Source organism: Apodemus sylvaticus, chromosome X (assembly GCF_947179515.1).
Source record: "Apodemus sylvaticus chromosome X, mApoSyl1.1, whole genome shotgun sequence".
Taxonomy (NCBI): domain Eukaryota; kingdom Metazoa; phylum Chordata; class Mammalia; order Rodentia; family Muridae; genus Apodemus; species Apodemus sylvaticus.
The window spans coordinates 56,563,717-56,582,408 of NC_067495.1; the positions used below are offsets into that span (position 1 = coordinate 56,563,717).

The window sequence follows — 18,692 nt, forward strand, 5'->3', positions numbered from 1 at the left end:
CCTGGGCTCCACACAGACTGCCACATAAATAAACATATAAAATTTAGAAGCTAGCATCTGCCTATGAGACAAACCATGTTATTTTTGTCTCTCTGAATCTCATTTAACATGGTATGTTCCAGTTCCAAATTGGTTTCTCTATGTTCTGCTACCAAAGTATGTTTTGTTTTCATCAATAAGGCCTTATCATTTATTTACTCTGGGCAACCAAGAGCAAGGGCAGTAACATAGTATTATGAAGTTCTATTGTCCCTTCCTAATCAATAACTTGTAGGGTGGTAACCCATGCCTAGCACTTAGATTTCTTAGATTTTCTTTAATAATCCATACAGAGTAATTCTGTTCAAACTCTGTTTTGGATGAAGGTATATAGTGAAATTAACTTACTAATTAACATGCATCCTTACAAAACAAGGAAGCAACTTAGCCACTTGAAGACAATCAAGATTACTATTTGGTTGTTTCTGGATAGCTCTACTCTATACGGCTATTGGACATTATTTTAGCATTTAACTATTTTAGTTTAATAAACATGGCAAGATGGTTCTATTTCAGTGAGCATTGTGTACCACATTTTGAAATGGAATAAGGTAAAGCTGAGAATGGAAAACTGCTCTGTGCAAATGCAAACATGATGAATTTTGTTACAAAATGAAAGCTTTGTGGTTAGGAGAAGAAAGTAGAAAACTGGCCTTTTGGCTTGATGAAATTTCCATGAGATGGTATTTGGAATGTTTGCCAGCTTATGTTTTTTCTCTGCTGCTTTAGAATAAGTTGCAAATGATCACTATTTCACCTGTACTTATTTTGTTGTTCTTTTGAAGCAGTATCTTTCCCATTGATTCTCTGAATGCCAGGAATATATACTAGATCATCTAGCTTTAATTATATTACTTTTTACATTTTCTTTATTATTATTATTGTTGTTGTTGTTATTTTTTTAAAGTTGGGTCATTTTCCCCTTCCTGGTCTGCCCACTGACTGTTCCTCATCCCATTCCCCCTCCCCCCCATCTCCAAGAGGATGTCCCCACCCCATCTACTGCCACCTTACCAAACCTCCCCACTCCCTGGGGCCTCAAGTCTCTCAAGGGTTAGATCCTTCTTCTCTCACTGAGGCCAGACCTGGAAGTCTTCTGCTGAATATGTCAGAGGCCTCAGACCAGCTACTGTATGCTGCCTGGTTGGTGGCTCAGTGTCTGAGAGATCTCAGGGGTGTGGGTTAGTTGAGATTGCTAGTCTACCTATGGGGTCACCCTCCTCCTTAGCCTCTTCCAGCTTTTCTCTAATTCAACTTAGGGATCCCAGCTTCTGTCCATTGGTTGGGTATAAGTATTTGCATCTGACTCTTTCAACTGCTTGCTGGGCCTCTCAGAGGGCAGCCATGCTAGCCTCCTGTCTATAAGCACATCATAGCATCATTAATAGTGTCAGGCCTTGGAGCCTTCCCTTGACCTGGATCCCAGTTTGAGCCTGTCACTGGTCCTCCTTTCCCTCAATCTCTTCACCATTTTTGTCCCTACAGTTCTTTCAGACAGGAACAGTTCTGGGTCAGAGTTTTGACTGTGGCATTTCAACCCCATCCCTCACTTGATGTCCTGTCTTTCTACTGGAGGTGAACTCTAGGAGTTCCCTCTCCCCACTGTCAGCCATTTCATCTAAGGTCCCTCCCTTTGAGACCTGAGCATCTCTCACCTCCCAGGTCTCTGGTACATTCTGGAGGGTCCCCCTACGTCCCACCTCCTGAGGTTGCCCGTTTCCATTCTTTCTGCTGGCCCTCAGGGCTTCACTCCTGTCACACACACACACACACACCCATACCTGATAATGTTCCCCTTTTCCCCTTTCCCTCCCCTCTCCTATCCCAGTCCCTCCCTCCTTCACTCCCTTTGCCTCCCATGATTGCTTTTTTCTACCTCCCAAGTGGGATTGAGGTATCCTCACTTGGGCCTTTCAGCTTGTTAACCTTCTTGAGTTCTGTAAACTTTTTTTTTTTTGGCTGATATCCACTTATTAGTGAGTACATACCATGTATGTCCTTTTGGGTCTAGTTACCTGACTCAGGATGATCTTAACCAAGTTATAGGTATCTGGTGGCAAATCTTTTAATTTCTAAAGCAAATTAATCCAGTTGTACAATTTCATTGAACTAATTTGATTTTCAAAACTATGCCAGTCTTTGATTATTTGTGATTTTCTTCAACTCAATAGCAATGAAATACAATTCTTTTTTTAATTCCTGCTACAAGTTGTAGCTAAAATATCATTTAAGTTCTTCTCCCATTCATGAGCCTTTCAAAGCCATCCTCAATGTTTTCATTTATCATTCCTCACTAGTAATATTATGCATGTGATGTTCACCAAATCATTCTATCATATTGATTTTTACATATTTATAATTTTAAAGACTTTTTTGTTGTCCAGGAGTTGTTACTATTTTCTTCAAGTATACCTCATAACCCCATAGGCTTTTAAGTAACTATTTAGGCACAATTTATATTCAGATACTCATTTTTATATCTATATCAAACCCCCATTTAAACAGAATCTGTCCCTCTAATAGCTATTCTTGGTTGTCAACTTAACTACATCTATAATTAACTAAAACCCAAAATTGGAGGGCACACCTGTGAGAGATTTTTATCTACTTTTAATCTGAATCTTTGAGGTAGAAAGACACATTTTTGATCCAGATATTTAACCCAGATTTAATTTGGGCCATGACTTCTGCTAGAAACCTGTGGTAGACTATGGGAACTTTTGAAGTTTGACTAGCTGCATTTTGCATTATGATACAGCTACAAGTCTATAGGGGGTCAGGAGTTTAATGTAGTGGTTTGAATAAAAAACGACCTCCATAGGCTCATGTACTGGCAGATTAGGATATGTGTCCTTGTTAGGATAGGTATGGCCTTGTTGGAGAAAGTGTGTCAGTAGGGGTGGGCTTTGGAGTTTTAGAAGCCCAAGCCAGGCCCAGAGGCTCTCTCTTTCTGCTGCTTTGGGATCCAGATATAGAACTCTTAGCTACATCTTTGGCACAATGCCTGCCTGTGTGCCACCAAGATCCCTACCATGATGGTAGACTAAACCTCTGAAATTGTAAGTAAGCCCCAATTATTTTCCTTTATAAGAGTTTTCTTGGTCATGGTATTTCTTCAAAACAGTAGAAGATTGACCAATACAGTCACAGTATTTTTCAAATATTTATTTATTTTTATTTTATGTGCATGAGTATTTGCCTTCATTTTTATTTGTTCACTGAATGAATGCCTATGGAGGTTAGAAGAGGCATCAAAATCCCTGGAACTGAAGTTAAGATGGCTGTGAGCAACCACAATGTGAACTGAGAAAGAGGGGATTTCACTAATTATACCAGAATAATAGGCACAGACTGAGAGCTGTCCAGGAAAACACGTATGTATGTTTTCAAACTTCTTAAGATAGCAGGAGTGTAGTATCTCTTCACTACTTGTACATGCTTTTTATTCCAGAACTAGGCAGATAGAGGCTTGTGAATTTCTATGAGTTCAAGGCCATCCTGGTCTACATAACAAGTTCAAGAATAGCCAAGCTACGTGGTGAGAAACTTTTCAAATATTAAATAAAAATATAAAAAGAAAACAACTCTGAAACAGATGTAGTAACTTACATTTATAATCTTGCTACTCAGGAAGCTGAACCAGAGGATTTCTATGAGTTCAAAGCCAGCCTGGGCTATAGTGTGGGACACTGTCCCAAAGAAAAACCTTGCTCACTGTGGAATCTGTAGCGTCCTTTATGTATGTTGAAATTTACTGCATTCTATTGACTTTTCTAAGTTATCTTCATCACTCTTTTCATGTAATCCTTATAATTATTCTGTGAGATATCAATTAACATCTTTACTTCACACATAAGAAAAACTCAAATCAACCTGGATTACCCAAAACATAATCCATACATCAAATGAGGTACAAGAAGAAAGGAAGAGTGGCCCCTTGTTCTGGAAAGACTCAATGAAGCATTATTCAGCAAAACCAGAACAGGGAAGTGGGAAGGGGTGGGTGGGAGGACAGGGGGAGAGAAGGGGACTTATGGGACTTTCTGGGAGTGGGGGGGCTAGGAAAGGGGAAATCATTTGAAATGTAAATAAAAATATATCGAATAAAAAAATGGAAAAAAAAAGAAAAACTCAAATCCCAAAACATGAAATAAAATAAATAAATAAATAAATAAATAAATAAATAAACAAACAAACTGAAAACTTCTAGGACAGATGGAGTATGTATATGAGAAATTAGAAATAAAATTGCATCTAATCCTCTTCTATAATTAATATTTTAATGTTTATCAAACAAGTTGAGTTGATTTTTTTTCTATTTTACAGGGTCTCCCTCTGTTGCCTATGGGGAGGGATATGTCTCCCGAGGCTCAAGGGAACCTCCTGTCTCAGCCTCCTGAATTAATGGAACTTGAGGTATGCATCACTATACATATCTGCTTTGCTCCTTTTGTTTACCACTTACATTGAGTGAAAGAGGTAGCAGATAAAGTAATGAATGAGTTTGCACACATGTATACCCACACACTTTCTCACATCTAGAACATGTCGTTGTAATGTTTCCCTTGCATGATACTTTAGTTGTCTAAAAGCAATTTTAATCTCTATTCAGTTTCTCTAGAAAATGAGATTCTTAATATTTTATAAATGAGAATATGCTTTTCAGGAGTAGATTGCAGTCTTGACAAGATGGATCTGTTGTGTACCTAGAAATACTTTCCCAGAAAGAAAACAAGTCTTGTTAACACACACACACACACACACACACACACACACAAAACTGATAGAGTACAATTTCTCTCAAATTTATAATTATAATTTTAACTATGGTTTTAGGGGTTATAGTTTTATCACCCCTACTGAAATTTCATCTAGAACTATTGGAATTAATGACTCTTTATACCATTGTAAACAGGGAAGTCAAATTCAAGAGAATCTATAATTTCTGAGGGAAAAACTGTATATTTTGTAGTTTTCCCAGAATGTTACTATATATGATTATGCCATATGTGTTTATTTGTAGAGACTGCTAGCATCTGAACATACAAAACCAAACAGACAAATTCTTGCAGCATTGCTCCCCCAGCATTCTACTCTACAGGGATGCCACTGTACATGGATTCCAAGCAAGTTAAAAAGAAAAATAGCTGATTAGATCTCAGAGCACCCAGTGAACGGGATGACGGCCACAGCTGCAGCGGAGACACCAAAAATGGAGAAGAGCGCTTCCAGGGAAGAGAAGCAACAGCCAAAGCAGGAGGACAGCACAGACCGAGGCAATGCTGACCCTGAAGAATGGGTGAACTCTGAGAGTGACCCTGAACAGATGAGCTTTAAGAGTGACAACAGCTACCAATCTTTAGATATTCCGCTGAAGAAGAAAGAGATGCCCTCTAAGCCACATCGTCCACTCTGTCGGTCACCCTGCCTGGACCGGCCAAGCTTTTCCCAGAGCAGCATTTTACAGGATGGAAAGCTAGACTTGGAGAAAGAATACCAAGCCAAAATGGATTTTGCTCTAAAGTTGGGTTATGCAGAAGAACAAATTCAATCAGTGCTTAATAAACTAGGCCCAGAATCACTTATTAATGATGTATTAGCAGAGCTTGTCAGACTTGGAAACAAAGGTGATTCAGAAGCGCAAGTCAACTTGAGTCTGTTATTGCCACGAGGAGCTAGCTCCAGAGAGATTGCAAGCCCTGAATTGTCTCTTGAAGATGAAATAGACAATAGTGATAATTTAAGACCAATTGTTATTGATGGAAGTAATGTGGCAATGAGGTAAGCCTCATGTATTTTTTCCACTCCTTCTAAAATAGAAATTGTCTTCTATTACAAAGCACCATAAGAAGGTCTTTGTTGTTTGTGTCTTACATTCCTATAGGTGGATAGAGTCTATAATTATCCTTCCTTTGCCTTTCAATTTTCTTTTGGAATTCCTACCAATTTATCTTCAATTATTTTTGATGAAAGATATTAGTGATGCTTCAACAGAGTCAAAATAGTTAATGTCAATGTCCTATTCTGACTGATCATCTTCAAAACCACTGCTTACACATTGCCAGTTAAACTCTCACTTAGAAAGTTTCTATAACCCCCAATCACTAATACACAACACTGGGATCTTTCTTTCTGCCTTCAAGGCAAAAGTGTGATCTGGACTTTTCTCCTCCTACTTAATTGCATAATTTATCTTAGTCTCTTCAATGGTCTTGTAAATTATGCTGGTTTCTATATCCACTACCTGTATTCATGTCCTTTCCCAACCTAGAAATTACACTCTCCTTATCTTCATACCCTTAAAGATGTACCACCTACATCTCTGTGATTTTTCTAAACTTGATGATTATCCATGGTAGGATAAATATTTACCCCACTAAGATATTCAGATATATCTGATGCCTGTTAAATAGTAAAACATACCTAATATATGTCTTTAACTTAAGAAGTTTGAGCTGGGGAATGTTACCTTGTATGATTAAAAGTAGCCAAGAGTTGCTGCTAGAGGAAGGCACCAGGATCAGAATAAATAGCAAGACATGCTACAGCAATGAGAAAGAGTGTAAGAGGAGGGCCATGAGCACAAGACTGAAGGTAGAATCGAAAAGCTGAAAACTGTTAGGAAACATCTTAAGCCTGAAGAAAGAAAGCAGACTTGCCAAAACTTTGACTTTAGATTTCTGATCTCAAACTATAAATTAGTCATTTCTATACATGTAGTGATTTGTTATAATAACAACAGGAACCTAATACACTGACTCCTGGTGAGACTGTCATCACTATGAGAGTCAGGGTGCTGATTCCTCAAAAACTAAAACTAGAACTAGCATGTAGTCAAAGTATACTAGTCCCGGATGCATGACCGAAGGATCCAAGAATGCCACAGAGACACTTGCATGTTTCTTGGTGCACTATTCAGAAGAGTCAAGATATACAATGCACCCAGTCTCAATGCCCGTAGACTTAACGGAGAAGGAAGTTCTGGTATATACAGAAAGGTGTTTTGTTTGAAGGAAATTGAGCCAGAAATTTCTCATTTTAAGTAAAATAACTCAGATTTGGGAAGAAAAAAATGGTGACTTTTTTCTTTTGTGTCTAGTATAGATACAAAAGCATAAATATTATATATGACACAGAGGTAGAAAAAGTATGAGGGAGAAGGAACAGGTCTAAACTGAAATGGAAAAAAAAAAAGATCACATTTTTCTCTTATATGCAGAACTTAAGTTTAAATATATACATATATGTATACATGGTGTGGGGTGTTCCACCACAGAAAAAGGGGAGGCTATTGGGAGGAAGTGAACCATTGAGAGGCGGAAAGAAGGAGGAGAATTTATTAGTTATTTTTCTAATTTATATGATAAACTACCTACAAAAGAGCTTAAGAAGTCCTTGTTTGGGCACAGTTTGACGGCACAGCCCATCATGCTTAGGAAGGTATGGAGGCAGAAACCTAAGGCAACTGGTCACACTGCATTCACACTCTGAAAGCACAAAAAGATGAATGCTGCTGTTCAGCTGCATTTCTCCTTTTGTTCAGTCTGGGTCTGCACTTCACTCAGGATGGGTCTTTCTTTGATAGTTAAACCTTTTTAGGAGCAACCTCACAGACAGCGCCAGAGGTATATACTCATGGAAATTCCAATTTCGATCAAGGTGACAAAGTGTTTACAACTCTACCATTCAATTTTATTCCCAAATACATAACTTTAGACCATAACATTCTAGCTCAGGACTCTAAAGACTCTGTTTCAAGTGCGTTTAGTCCAACCCAGCACATTCTAGAGTATAAGATCTTTTCTAATACTCAAGGGAATCTCTTAACTGAATATCTATAAAATTAGAAAGCCAGTTACATACTCCCAACCTACAAGGCTCCAGAATAAACAAGCCCATTCCAAAAGAGAGGAATTTGATAATAGCAAGGACAATTCAGATTCAGCAAAAGCAAAACCTATTAGGGGTATCCTACACCTTGATGTGTCGTATCTGGGACTTTTGATGATGTCGTCTGGGTTCCAATAATCTTCAGAATCTCTACTCCTCCATGTCTGTTCCCTGTAACACATATCCATTTATAATGACTCCATGGATACCTTCAGATTTTCTCAGTAGAGGTCTTATTGTACCAGCACCTCCAAAATCCTGGAGTTTTCATTGCAACTTACACTTCACTTTCCCAGTTTCCTGAAATGAACTTTTAGGGACCCCTTACAAGTAGATTGCCTGGTCTCAACACCTCTCAGGAATGCTGGCACAAGACTTGATGACTTCCATGTCTTTCATTTCATATGTCTGTAAAAGTATCACCATGGGTAAGATGCTTCCAAGTTCAACTGGGATGTCAAGAGTCTTGCTCACTTCTATCACAGCAGTATTAGCCTTTGTATGCCTTCATTGCTGAACCTGGAAAAACACTTTCCTAGACAATTATTTTTGAGCAGAGAAACCCTTCAGCTGCATTTTTAGTTTAAGCTCTCTCCTCACAAATGTTTTAATGTTGTCACAACATGTAACTTTGACATTAAAAAAATAAACCCTTTCTTATTCAAGGGAGACTTTTCTTTAATGTCTCTAATCTCTAACAGTTACAGATGCTTCATCTTCCTTCTCCACAACTTTAAACCTACTCTCATTTCGTGAACAAACTTAGTATTTTTCATACCTGTCTGCTCTACATTTCCTTCTTTTTTTAAAAGATTTGGTTGTTTGTATGTGTTCAAGTATACATGTGTATATGAATGTGTGAGCCCATGGAGGCTAGAAGAGGACATTGGATCACCTGGAGCTGAAGTTATACACAGTTGGAAGCAGCACAACTTTAGTGCTGGGAACTGAACTCCAGTCATCTGCAAGAGCAGCAAGTACGCTTAACCCCTGAGGTAGCCACGCCACCTGCTTTCCTTGTATCTTAAGTTCAGTGAACAGTGACTATGCTGCAGCCTGAATGATGCACCCTTCTGAAATTTTCTCTACCCTAAAATTTAGTCATTACATTTGAATTCATTCCATTTCTCAGTAAAGTGTTGCAGATGTGGCTTGAGACATGGTTCAGCAAGTTCATATTCTCCTTTTTTTTTTTTAAATATTCTTTCTTTTATTTAACACATGTTCTTTCCTTTTTGTTTTCCATGCCTACATTCCTTATTTTCTTTTTTTTAAATATATATTTTTATTTTCTATATTCTTTGTTTACAATCCAAAAGCTTTCCTCTTTCCCAGTTCCCCCCTCCCCATATGTTCCATAAGTCCTCTTCTCTCTATCCATTCTCCTATCTTTCCCCCTCCCTTTTCTCTGTCCTGGTACTCCCCTACAATGCTGGCTCAAGCATTTACAGGATTAGGGCCCTCTTCTTCCTTCTTCATGGGAATCATTTGATATGCTAATTGTATCTTCAGTATTCAGAGCTTCAGGGCTAATTAATATCCACTTATCAATGATTGCATTCCATGTGTGTTCTTTTGTGATTGCATTACCTCGATTAGGATGATATTTTCCAGTTTCATCCATTTGCCTAAAAAATTCATGAATTCATTGTTTTTAATTGCTGAATAGTACTCCATTGTGTATATATACCACATTTTCTGTATCCATTCCTCCATTGAGGGATATCTGGGTTCTTTCCAGCTTCTGGCTATTATAAATAAGGCTTCTATGAACATAGTGGAGCATGTATCCTTATTACATGGTGGGGAATCCTCTGGATATATGCCCAGGAGAGGTATAGCAGGGTCCTCCAGAAGTGTCATACCCAGTTTTCTTAGGAACCACCAGACTGATTTCCATAGTGGTTGTACCATCTTACAATCCCACCAGCAGTGAAGGAATGTTCCTCTTTCTCCACATCCTCACCAACACCTGCTGTCTCCTGAGTTTTTAACCCTAACCATTCTGACTGGTGTGAGGTGAAATCTCAGGGTTGTTTTGATTTGCATTTACCTAATGGCTAATGATGTTGAGCATTTCTTAAGGTGCTTCTCGGCCATCTGAATTTCTTCAGGTGAAAATTCTTTGTTTAGGTCTGTACCCCATTTTTAATAGGGTTATTTGGTTCCCTGGGGTCTAACTTCTTGAGTTCTTTGTATATATTGGATATTAACCCTCTATCGGATGCAGGATTGGTGAAGATCTTTTCCCAATTTGTTGGTTGCCATTTTGTCCTTTTGATGGTGTCCTTTGCCTTACAGAAACTTTGTAATTTAGATTCAATGCAATCCCCATCAAAATCCCAACTCAGTTCTTCACAGAGTTAGAAAAAGCAATTCTCAAATTTATCTGGAATAACAAAAAATCCAGGATAGCTAATACTATTCTCCACAGTAAAAGAACTTCTGGGGGAATTAGTATCCCAGACCTCAAGCAATACTACAGAGCAATAGTGTTAAAAACTGCATGGTATTGGCACAGTGACAGGCAAGTGGACCAATGGAATAGAATTGAAGACCCAGAAATGAATCCACACACCTATGGTCACTTGATCTTCGACAAAGGAGCTGAAAACATCCAGTGGAAAAAAGATAGCCTTTTCAACAAATGTGGTGCTGGTTCAACTGGAGGTCAGCATGCAGAAGAATGCGAATTGATCCATTCTTTTCTCCATGTACTAAGCTCAACTCCAAGTGGATCAAGGACCTTCACATAAAACCAGTCACACTGAAACTAATAGAAAAGAAACTGGGGAAAACCCTTGAGGGCATAGGCACAGGAAAAGTTCCTGAACAGAACACCAATAGCTTATCATCTAAGATCAAGAATTGACAAATGGGATCTCATAAAATTATTTTCTTTTTTTAAATTACATCTCTCCTAGTGAATGTATAACTTCACAGCTTGTTCTCCATTACCATTGCTATTTTATTTTCTAGTCTTGTTAGCATGTAGCAGGCCTCTAGTAAATTTAAATTGTAGCTTTTCTTATAACTTAGTTTGGTGGTGTTACTAGAGCAGCAGTTGGGTTTCTTCTCTTTCAGTGTTATGGTTGAGACATCAAAATAAGGCTGACCTGTAAAACATGCCCAAAATAAATCTAGAAGAGACATTCACCTCAACAAATGCCCAAATCACAACTTAGAAACACAAGATGGGGCTGGAAAGATGGCTCAGTGGTTAAGAACACTAACTGCTCTTCCAGAGGTCCTGAGTTCAAATCCCAGCAACCACATGGTATCTCATAACCATCTGTAATGGGCATCCAATGCCCTCTTCTGGTGTGTCTGAAGACAGTGACAGTGTACCCACATGCATTAAATAAATAAAACTTTTTTTTAAAAAAACACAAGAAATAGGAAAATGCAAGAAAACATGACTCTTGAAAGACCACAGTGCCTAATGGTTAAATCCATTGTCTTCCACACAAAGAAGTCAAAGTTCAGTTTGAAAAATGACCAGTGACCCCAAGGATGAGTCGTCATACAGATGAATAAAGTAAGGAAGTCAATTAAGTCGATCACAGGAAGTTTTGAATTCAAGGGTTGCTTCAGAAAATCAGAAACATGGACTAAATAATTGAAAAGAGTAACTAACTAAATCAAGTTAAAATAAAGCAGAATGTATTACTCATAATCTAGATAAAACAGAAGGCAATAGTAGGAATTATTACGTTCAGACAACAATAGAAAAAATGAGTAAGCATAACTACCATTTTCCATAATTTCAGGATATAAGACAGCAAACAAGGATGCACTGGGTAGAAAAAGAAGCTAAAATACACACTGCATGCTTGAAACACATTTTCAATAAAATACGGAAGAATGGGATATAGAAAAATCTCATCAGTGAAGGGTACTGACTGCTCTTCCAGGTGTTCTGAGTTCAGTTTCTAGAACCCACATCAGTCAACTCACAACCACCTATACATTCAGGGTAGGGGATCTGACATCATCTTCTGACCCTCACAGGAACACACACACACACACACACACAAACTTAAAAAGTAAATCTTTTCAAAACTAAGAAATTAGGGGCTGCAGAGGTATCTCAGCTGTTAAGAATATTTGATGATCTTGGAGACCTGAATTCAGTTCCCAGGACCCACATATTGACCTACAACCATCCATAACTCCAGTTCCAGAGGATCCAATGCCATTTTCTGACTTCTGCAAGCATCAAGCATGCATGTCATTCAGGAGAAATGATCATAATAATAAAATAAGTACATCTTCCTAAATTATAAAATTAATTATTGCAGAAAACTTCCAAATCTAGGGAAGGATATGGACATCCACTACAGGAAGGACTTTAGAGGGCTATATGGTGTAAAAAGATAACTGGCTTCTGCAAGTTGGCCTCTGTCCTCCACATAGATGCTATGGCATGTGTATGGTCCCGTCCCCCCCCCCACACACACATGCACACAAATGGTTTTAACTCTCCAGTTTAAAGAACAAAGTAAACGATTGGTTTAGAGGCAGATTGGTTTAGAGGCAAGGTCCACTTATCTGATATCTGTAAATAACATGTTTTATTGGTAGAAATCCACACATACCAAATATCAAAGAATAGGAAATGATATTCTGAGCAGGTAGAAGCTGAGAGCAGGAAGTAGCCGTTCTCATATCTGACAAAGTAGACATTAAATAAAAATAAATTAGAAGATATGAAGAAGGCTACTACATATTAATGAAAATAATTATCCATCAAGAAAACATGCATTTGTAAATATGTACCAATCACTGATGTAACCTATTTCATAAATCAGACAGATAATGAGCATAATGCAACTGAGAGGTCCCAATCCAATAATGGTGGAAGATCACCATAGCCTGTTCTCATAAAAAGATAGCTCATCCAGATGAACAAACTTCATCCTAAAACTTCACTGTAGACTTAATAGAATTAAGAGAGATCTATGGGATACTCGAGACCCACTGGATAAATCTACGATACAGCTCCAGACCTAAGGATCAGGAAATATCATGGAAGGGGTGGCAGATAAATGGCAAAAGCCAGAGATCCAAAAAATATGCTGCAAGATTGTTGTTTTCTACATAGGATAGTGAACTACATCAATGAAAATCTTAGCAGTATGGGTGCTTAAGCAAGACCTGAACAGTGACAACACCAGTCAGCATGCCAACATGGATGGGGGATAGTTGTAGGTATCTTCATCATTAGATGAAGATCTATGGGCAATTAAAATTTGCTGAGAGAAGAAGAATTAATTTTCCCCAGAAATGAGCTCCCTAAATGGTTATACAACCTCAAGTGTGTAATATGTTTATATATATATATATATACATATACATATACATATACATATACATATACATATACATATACATATATATGTATGTATGTATGTATATTTGCACAACACTAAATAGACTCAGCAGGTTAAATTTATATATTTATTCACATATATGTGTAAAAATAATTAAAGAATAAAAGACTATGAATTTGAAAGTGAGTGAAGGGTGTATGAGTGATTAGAGGGAAGAAAGAGAGGCTCCCAGAGAGATAACATAAGAGAGTAATTATATTTTAATCAAGTAAAAAGGTATTAAATTGATTTCAACATTATATGCATGTACGCAATTTTTAAATAATAAAAAAGAAAATGAAACAAAAATTGGTTCTTTGAAAAGATAGACAATATTGTTAAACAATTAGCCAAATTAATCAAAAGAAATAGAAAACAATTTTACAAAATTGAAAATGAAACAAAAGGAGGGAGATTAAAATAAACACCTGTGAAAACTAAAGGATCATTACAGAATACCTTGAAATTTTATATTTGAAAAAAAACTTAGAATTTCTTTTAAAATGTATAAATGCATATATGACCTATCAAAATTAAATCAATGGTAAAAGAGGAGGCTGGAGAGATGGTTAAGAGCACTGACTGCTCTTCTAGAGGTCCTGAGTTCAATTCCCAGGAACCACATGGTGGCTCACAACCATTAATGGGATGCAATGCCGTTTTCTGGGGTGTCTGAAGACAGCTACAGTGTACTTATATACATTAAATAAATAAATAAATCTTTTGAAAAGTTAAACCAAGGAGGAAGAATGCAATGTGTGCATCCATTTCTGGGTTGCTACAATCTCCAGAAAATAAGCAAGGGATAATTGGAGATCAGCCATCCTGTGAAGTGGGTAATGGTGGCAAAACACTCATTTCAGATACAATGAAGAAAGGAAATGTGAAAAAACAAAAGGGAGTACAGATTCTGTTTCTAGTTTTCCTCTGCTTGTTTCCATTTCATTCCTAACCTTAATAACTAATATCTTCATACTTACCATACTATTCATGCTCCTCTACTCGATAAGAATTTTTGGAGTTGAAGCACTCATTGTTTTTAATTGACCGTTTCTGCATTTTGGTCAATCTATTTGCTGTACTTGCTTCTGCAAATGATATACTCTTGGAGCAGTGTTTGAAATTGAGCCTTGAATACCCTGAGCACATGGACTGAGGTTTTACCAATTGTACTATACCAAAACATAGATTAAAACCTTCTTTGGTGGCCTGAATCAGAATGCCCCATAGGCTCATATATGTGAATGCTTAGTCCTCTGGGAGTGGCACAATTTGGAAGGATTAGGAAGTACAGCCATGTTGGAAGTGCTTCCCTAGGTAGGCTTTGGTATTTCAAAACTCCAGGCCAACCTAAATTTCCTTTTTCTTCCTGTTCATGGCTCCAGATGTAGAACTCTAAGCTAATTCTCCAGCACCATGTCTACTTGTGTGCTGCCATTTTTCCCACCATGAGAATGGACTAAACCTCTGAAACTGTAAGCAAGTCCCAGTAAATGTTTTGTTTCATAAGAGTTACTCTGATCATGGTGTCTCTTCACAGCAATACACTGGCTGACTGACACCTTTCATCTCGGAGGAAAGCTCTTTAAGATACAAGTGTCAAAGGGGAGGCAAAGCATTCCACTCTGCAGGAATGCTTCTTAAAATCACAAAGTAAACAACTCAAAATATCTTCAGAAAGCCCCTTAAACTGACCATGTTTACTGTTTTTCTCTTTTCACAAGCATATATAAGCTGCCCACAGAACATTTCTTTTTTTCCTTGACTTTTTACAGTACAGTCTTTAATTTTTTTCTTTTTCTTTTGTTTTTATTATTTTCTATATTCTTTGTTTACATTCCAAATGATTTTCCCTTTCCCTGTTCCCCCCTCCCCATAAGTCCCATAAGCCCTCTTCCCTCTGCCCATTCCCCAATCAACCCCCTCCCACTCCTCTGTCCTGGTAATCCCCTACAATGCTGCATCAAGCCTTTCCAGGACCAGGACCCTCTCCTTCCTTCTTGAGAATGATTTGATATGTAACTGTGTCTTGGGTATTCAGAGCTTCTGGGGCTAATATCCACTTATCAGTGACTGCATTCCATGTGTGTTCTTTTGTGATTGGGTTACCTCACTTAGGATGATATTTCCCATTTCCAATCATTTGCCTAAGAATTTCATGAATTCATTGTTTTTCATTGCTGAGTAGTATTCCATTGTGTAAATATACCACATTTTCTGTATCCGTTCCTCCATTGAGGGACATCTGGGTTCACCCAAACATTAAAGAATATACTTTCTACTCAGTAATTTATGGAATTTTCACCAAAACTGACCACATGCTAGAATATGAAGCAAGTATTAACAGATACAAGAAAATTGAAATAATACCCTGCATCCTATCTGACCACCATGGATTAAAGGTAACAATAACCAAAAAGCAGAAAGTATACAAACTCATGGAAACTAAACAGCTTAGTACTAAATAAAGAATGGCTCAAGACAGAAATCAAGAAGGAAATTAATTTTGTTTTAGAACTGAATGAAAATGAAAAAACAACATACTCAGTATTTTCAGTTAATTATTTTATTTATTTACATCCCAAGTTTTGTTCCCCTCCTGTTTCCTCCACACAGAGTTCTTCCCCTCTCCCCTTCATTTCTGAGAGGGTGCTCCCTCCCCCCAATGCCTCTGACCACCCCTCTTGCCTGGGCATTTCAAGTCTCTAGCGGATTAGGCAAATCCTCTCCCACTGAGGCCAGATTAGGCAGTCAGTCCTTTGCTACATATGGGCCTAGGGCCTTGGACCAGCCCATGTATGTTCTGTGGTTGGTGGATTAGTCTCTGGGAGCTCCCAGAAGTCCAGGTTATTTCAAACCACTGGATTTCCTGTGGCATTGACATCCCCCTCTGTTCCTTCAATTTTTTCCCTAACTCTTCCATAGTGGTACCCCACCTCAGGTCAATGCTTGGCTGTAAGTATCTGCATATTTCTCAGTCAGCTGGTGGTAGAGCCTCTCAGAGGGCAGCCATGCTAGTCTCTGGTCTGAAAGTACAACATAGCATCAGTAATAGTGTCAGGCCTTGGAGCCTGCCTTGAGATGGATCCCAAATTGGGCCTGTCACTGGACCACCCTTCCCTCAGTCTCTGCTCCATTTTTGTTCCTGCATTTCTTTTAAACTGGAACAATTTTTGGTAGAAAATTTTGAAGTTTGTTAATGTCCCCATCCCTCTAATCGGGGCCCTGTCTAACCACTCTGGAAATCAATCTGGCAGTTCCTGAGAAAATTGGAAATTGCTCTACCTAAGGACCCAGTTATACTGTTCCTGTGCTTATACCCAAAAGATGCTCCACAATATCACAAGTACACATGCTCCACTGTGTTCATAGCAGCTTACTCATATTAGCCAGAAACTAGAAGCAGCACAGATGTCCCTCAGCTGAAGAATGGATACAGAAAATGTGGTTCATTTATACAACAGAATGCTACTCAGCTATTAAGAACAAGGACATCATGGCAAATGGATCCTGCCATTAAGATGGATCCCAGAAAATATCATCCTGAGTGAGGTAACCCAGACCTAAAAGGACATGCATGGTCTTTCCTTTTTCTTTGCATCAGTTTGGGTTGTTAGGAGATTTTCAAGAGACTCCTTTGGCCAACAATTCAGTTCCCTCCACTGGAAGCTTTGCCTGGCTACAGAGATGTACAGTTGAGACTTCTTACCCTCTGGTAATGAGGAGACCTCATTAATATCACCTTCATAGATTCCAGGAAGCTTCCACTCTACTAGGTTTCCACACCATTCCCCAAATGTCCTCCAATTCCAGCCATCTCTTCCCATATTTTCTCCCTCCACTCCACACCGCTCACCTGATACCTTCTACTCCCATCCCCACCTGCCCCTAGTCTACCCATAAAATATATCCTATTTCTCCTTTCCAGGGAGAGCCATACTTTCTCCACTAGAGCCCTACTCTTCACCTAACCTTACTGCATTTACATATTGTAGATTGGTTGTCATTTAACAGCTAATATCCACTTATAAGAGAATACATACTATCTTTGCCTTTTGTAGTCTAGGTTTCCTCACTTAGGATTATTTCTTCTAGTTGTATCCATTCACATGTAAATTTCATGATGCCTGTTTTTAATAGCTGAGTAATACTCCATTGTATAAATGTACCATACTTTGCTTGTCCATTCTTCAGTTAAGAGACATCTAGATTGCTTCTGGTTTCTGGGTACTGTGAATAAAGCTACTGTGAACATGGTTGAGCAAAGCATCCTTGAGGTAGGAAGGAGTTCCATTTTTTTATATAGCTAGTTATTGTTAGATTAATTCGCAGTTTTCTGAGGAACCAACATATTGGTTTGCATAGTGGCTATAAAAGTTTGCACTACTCTGGGACCATAAAAGACAGCCTGGTTTCTGGTTGAGCTAGGTTTGAAACCCCAGTGACCCTGCAGGTCACCCTGCAAGGGGCTGTAGGCATTTTGCCATGCTCCTGGACACCAGGCCCCTGATACAAGGCCTTCATATGTCTGTGGCCATCAGTCACATAAGGACAATGCCCCAAGCCCCTCCACTGGTCACCTAGTCTCAAGACAAATCTCCATTTTAACGGAGGTCTGAAGGTTTAAATGGAGGTTTAAAGGTCTGAAGGGCTTAGTCAATCAATTCCCCTTACCAGACACTCCTCCCTGCAAAAGGTATTAACCTCAGGCCCGCCCTAAGAAAGAGGATTATGGTTTTACTCATCACAACATTCTGCCATGAAAATAAATGTTTTAAAACCATTTCATCAGGATCCGCTGTGGGGAGCAATGGAACAGGCCTTCACCTAAAGAACCGCATCTAGTCTCCCACAGAAAGCATCCCAGTGCTCCCAGCCAGGGCCTCCACCAAGCCAGACTGCCAGCTGACCAAGTCAAGTACTCTCTGCTCCCTGTGAGACCTAGCCAGAGCTTCCCTCTTCCCCCCTAAGGCCCCAGGCTAGATCCAGCCCATGGGCTCCCACTCCATTCTCAGCATCTGGGGTGTCCAAGAGTCCAAGAACCTGACAGCCCTGGCCTCTGCATGGGCCCAGGGATCCCTGAACTGGCTCCAGCAGTCCTCGGGGACCTCAAACTGTGCTCCCCTACCCCCAGAGCAGTGTCGAGCTGTTTCTCAAAACCTGACACCTGCCCAGCGCCCCTGGGGTAAGTGCAGCCAAAACTCCTGTGTCTTGCCTCCCAATGGCCCAAACCCTGGGGCAGACCACCACTTAACCCACACACTCCCACCACCAAAGAAAGAGTGTTCTCAGTGCTCTACATCCTCACCAGCACTGGCTGTCACTTGTGTTATTGACCTTGGCCATTCTGACAGGTGTAAGGTGCAATCTCAATGTAGTTTTGATTTGCTG

General features: G+C 39.0%; 1 protein-coding gene across 1 annotated transcript in view; it reads left to right on the forward strand.

The window, feature by feature from the left end:
- The first annotated feature begins 5,072 nt into the window (after positions 1-5,072).
- Zc3h12b (zinc finger CCCH-type containing 12B) overlaps positions 5,073-18,692 on the forward strand; it is a 35,468-nt gene continuing 21,848 nt past the window's right edge. The window contains exon 1 of the mRNA XM_052171194.1: positions 5,073-5,820. Coding sequence (XP_052027154.1) covers positions 5,219-5,820 — 602 coding nt within the window. The 5' untranslated portion in view covers positions 5,073-5,218. The remainder of the gene's footprint in view (positions 5,821-18,692) is intronic.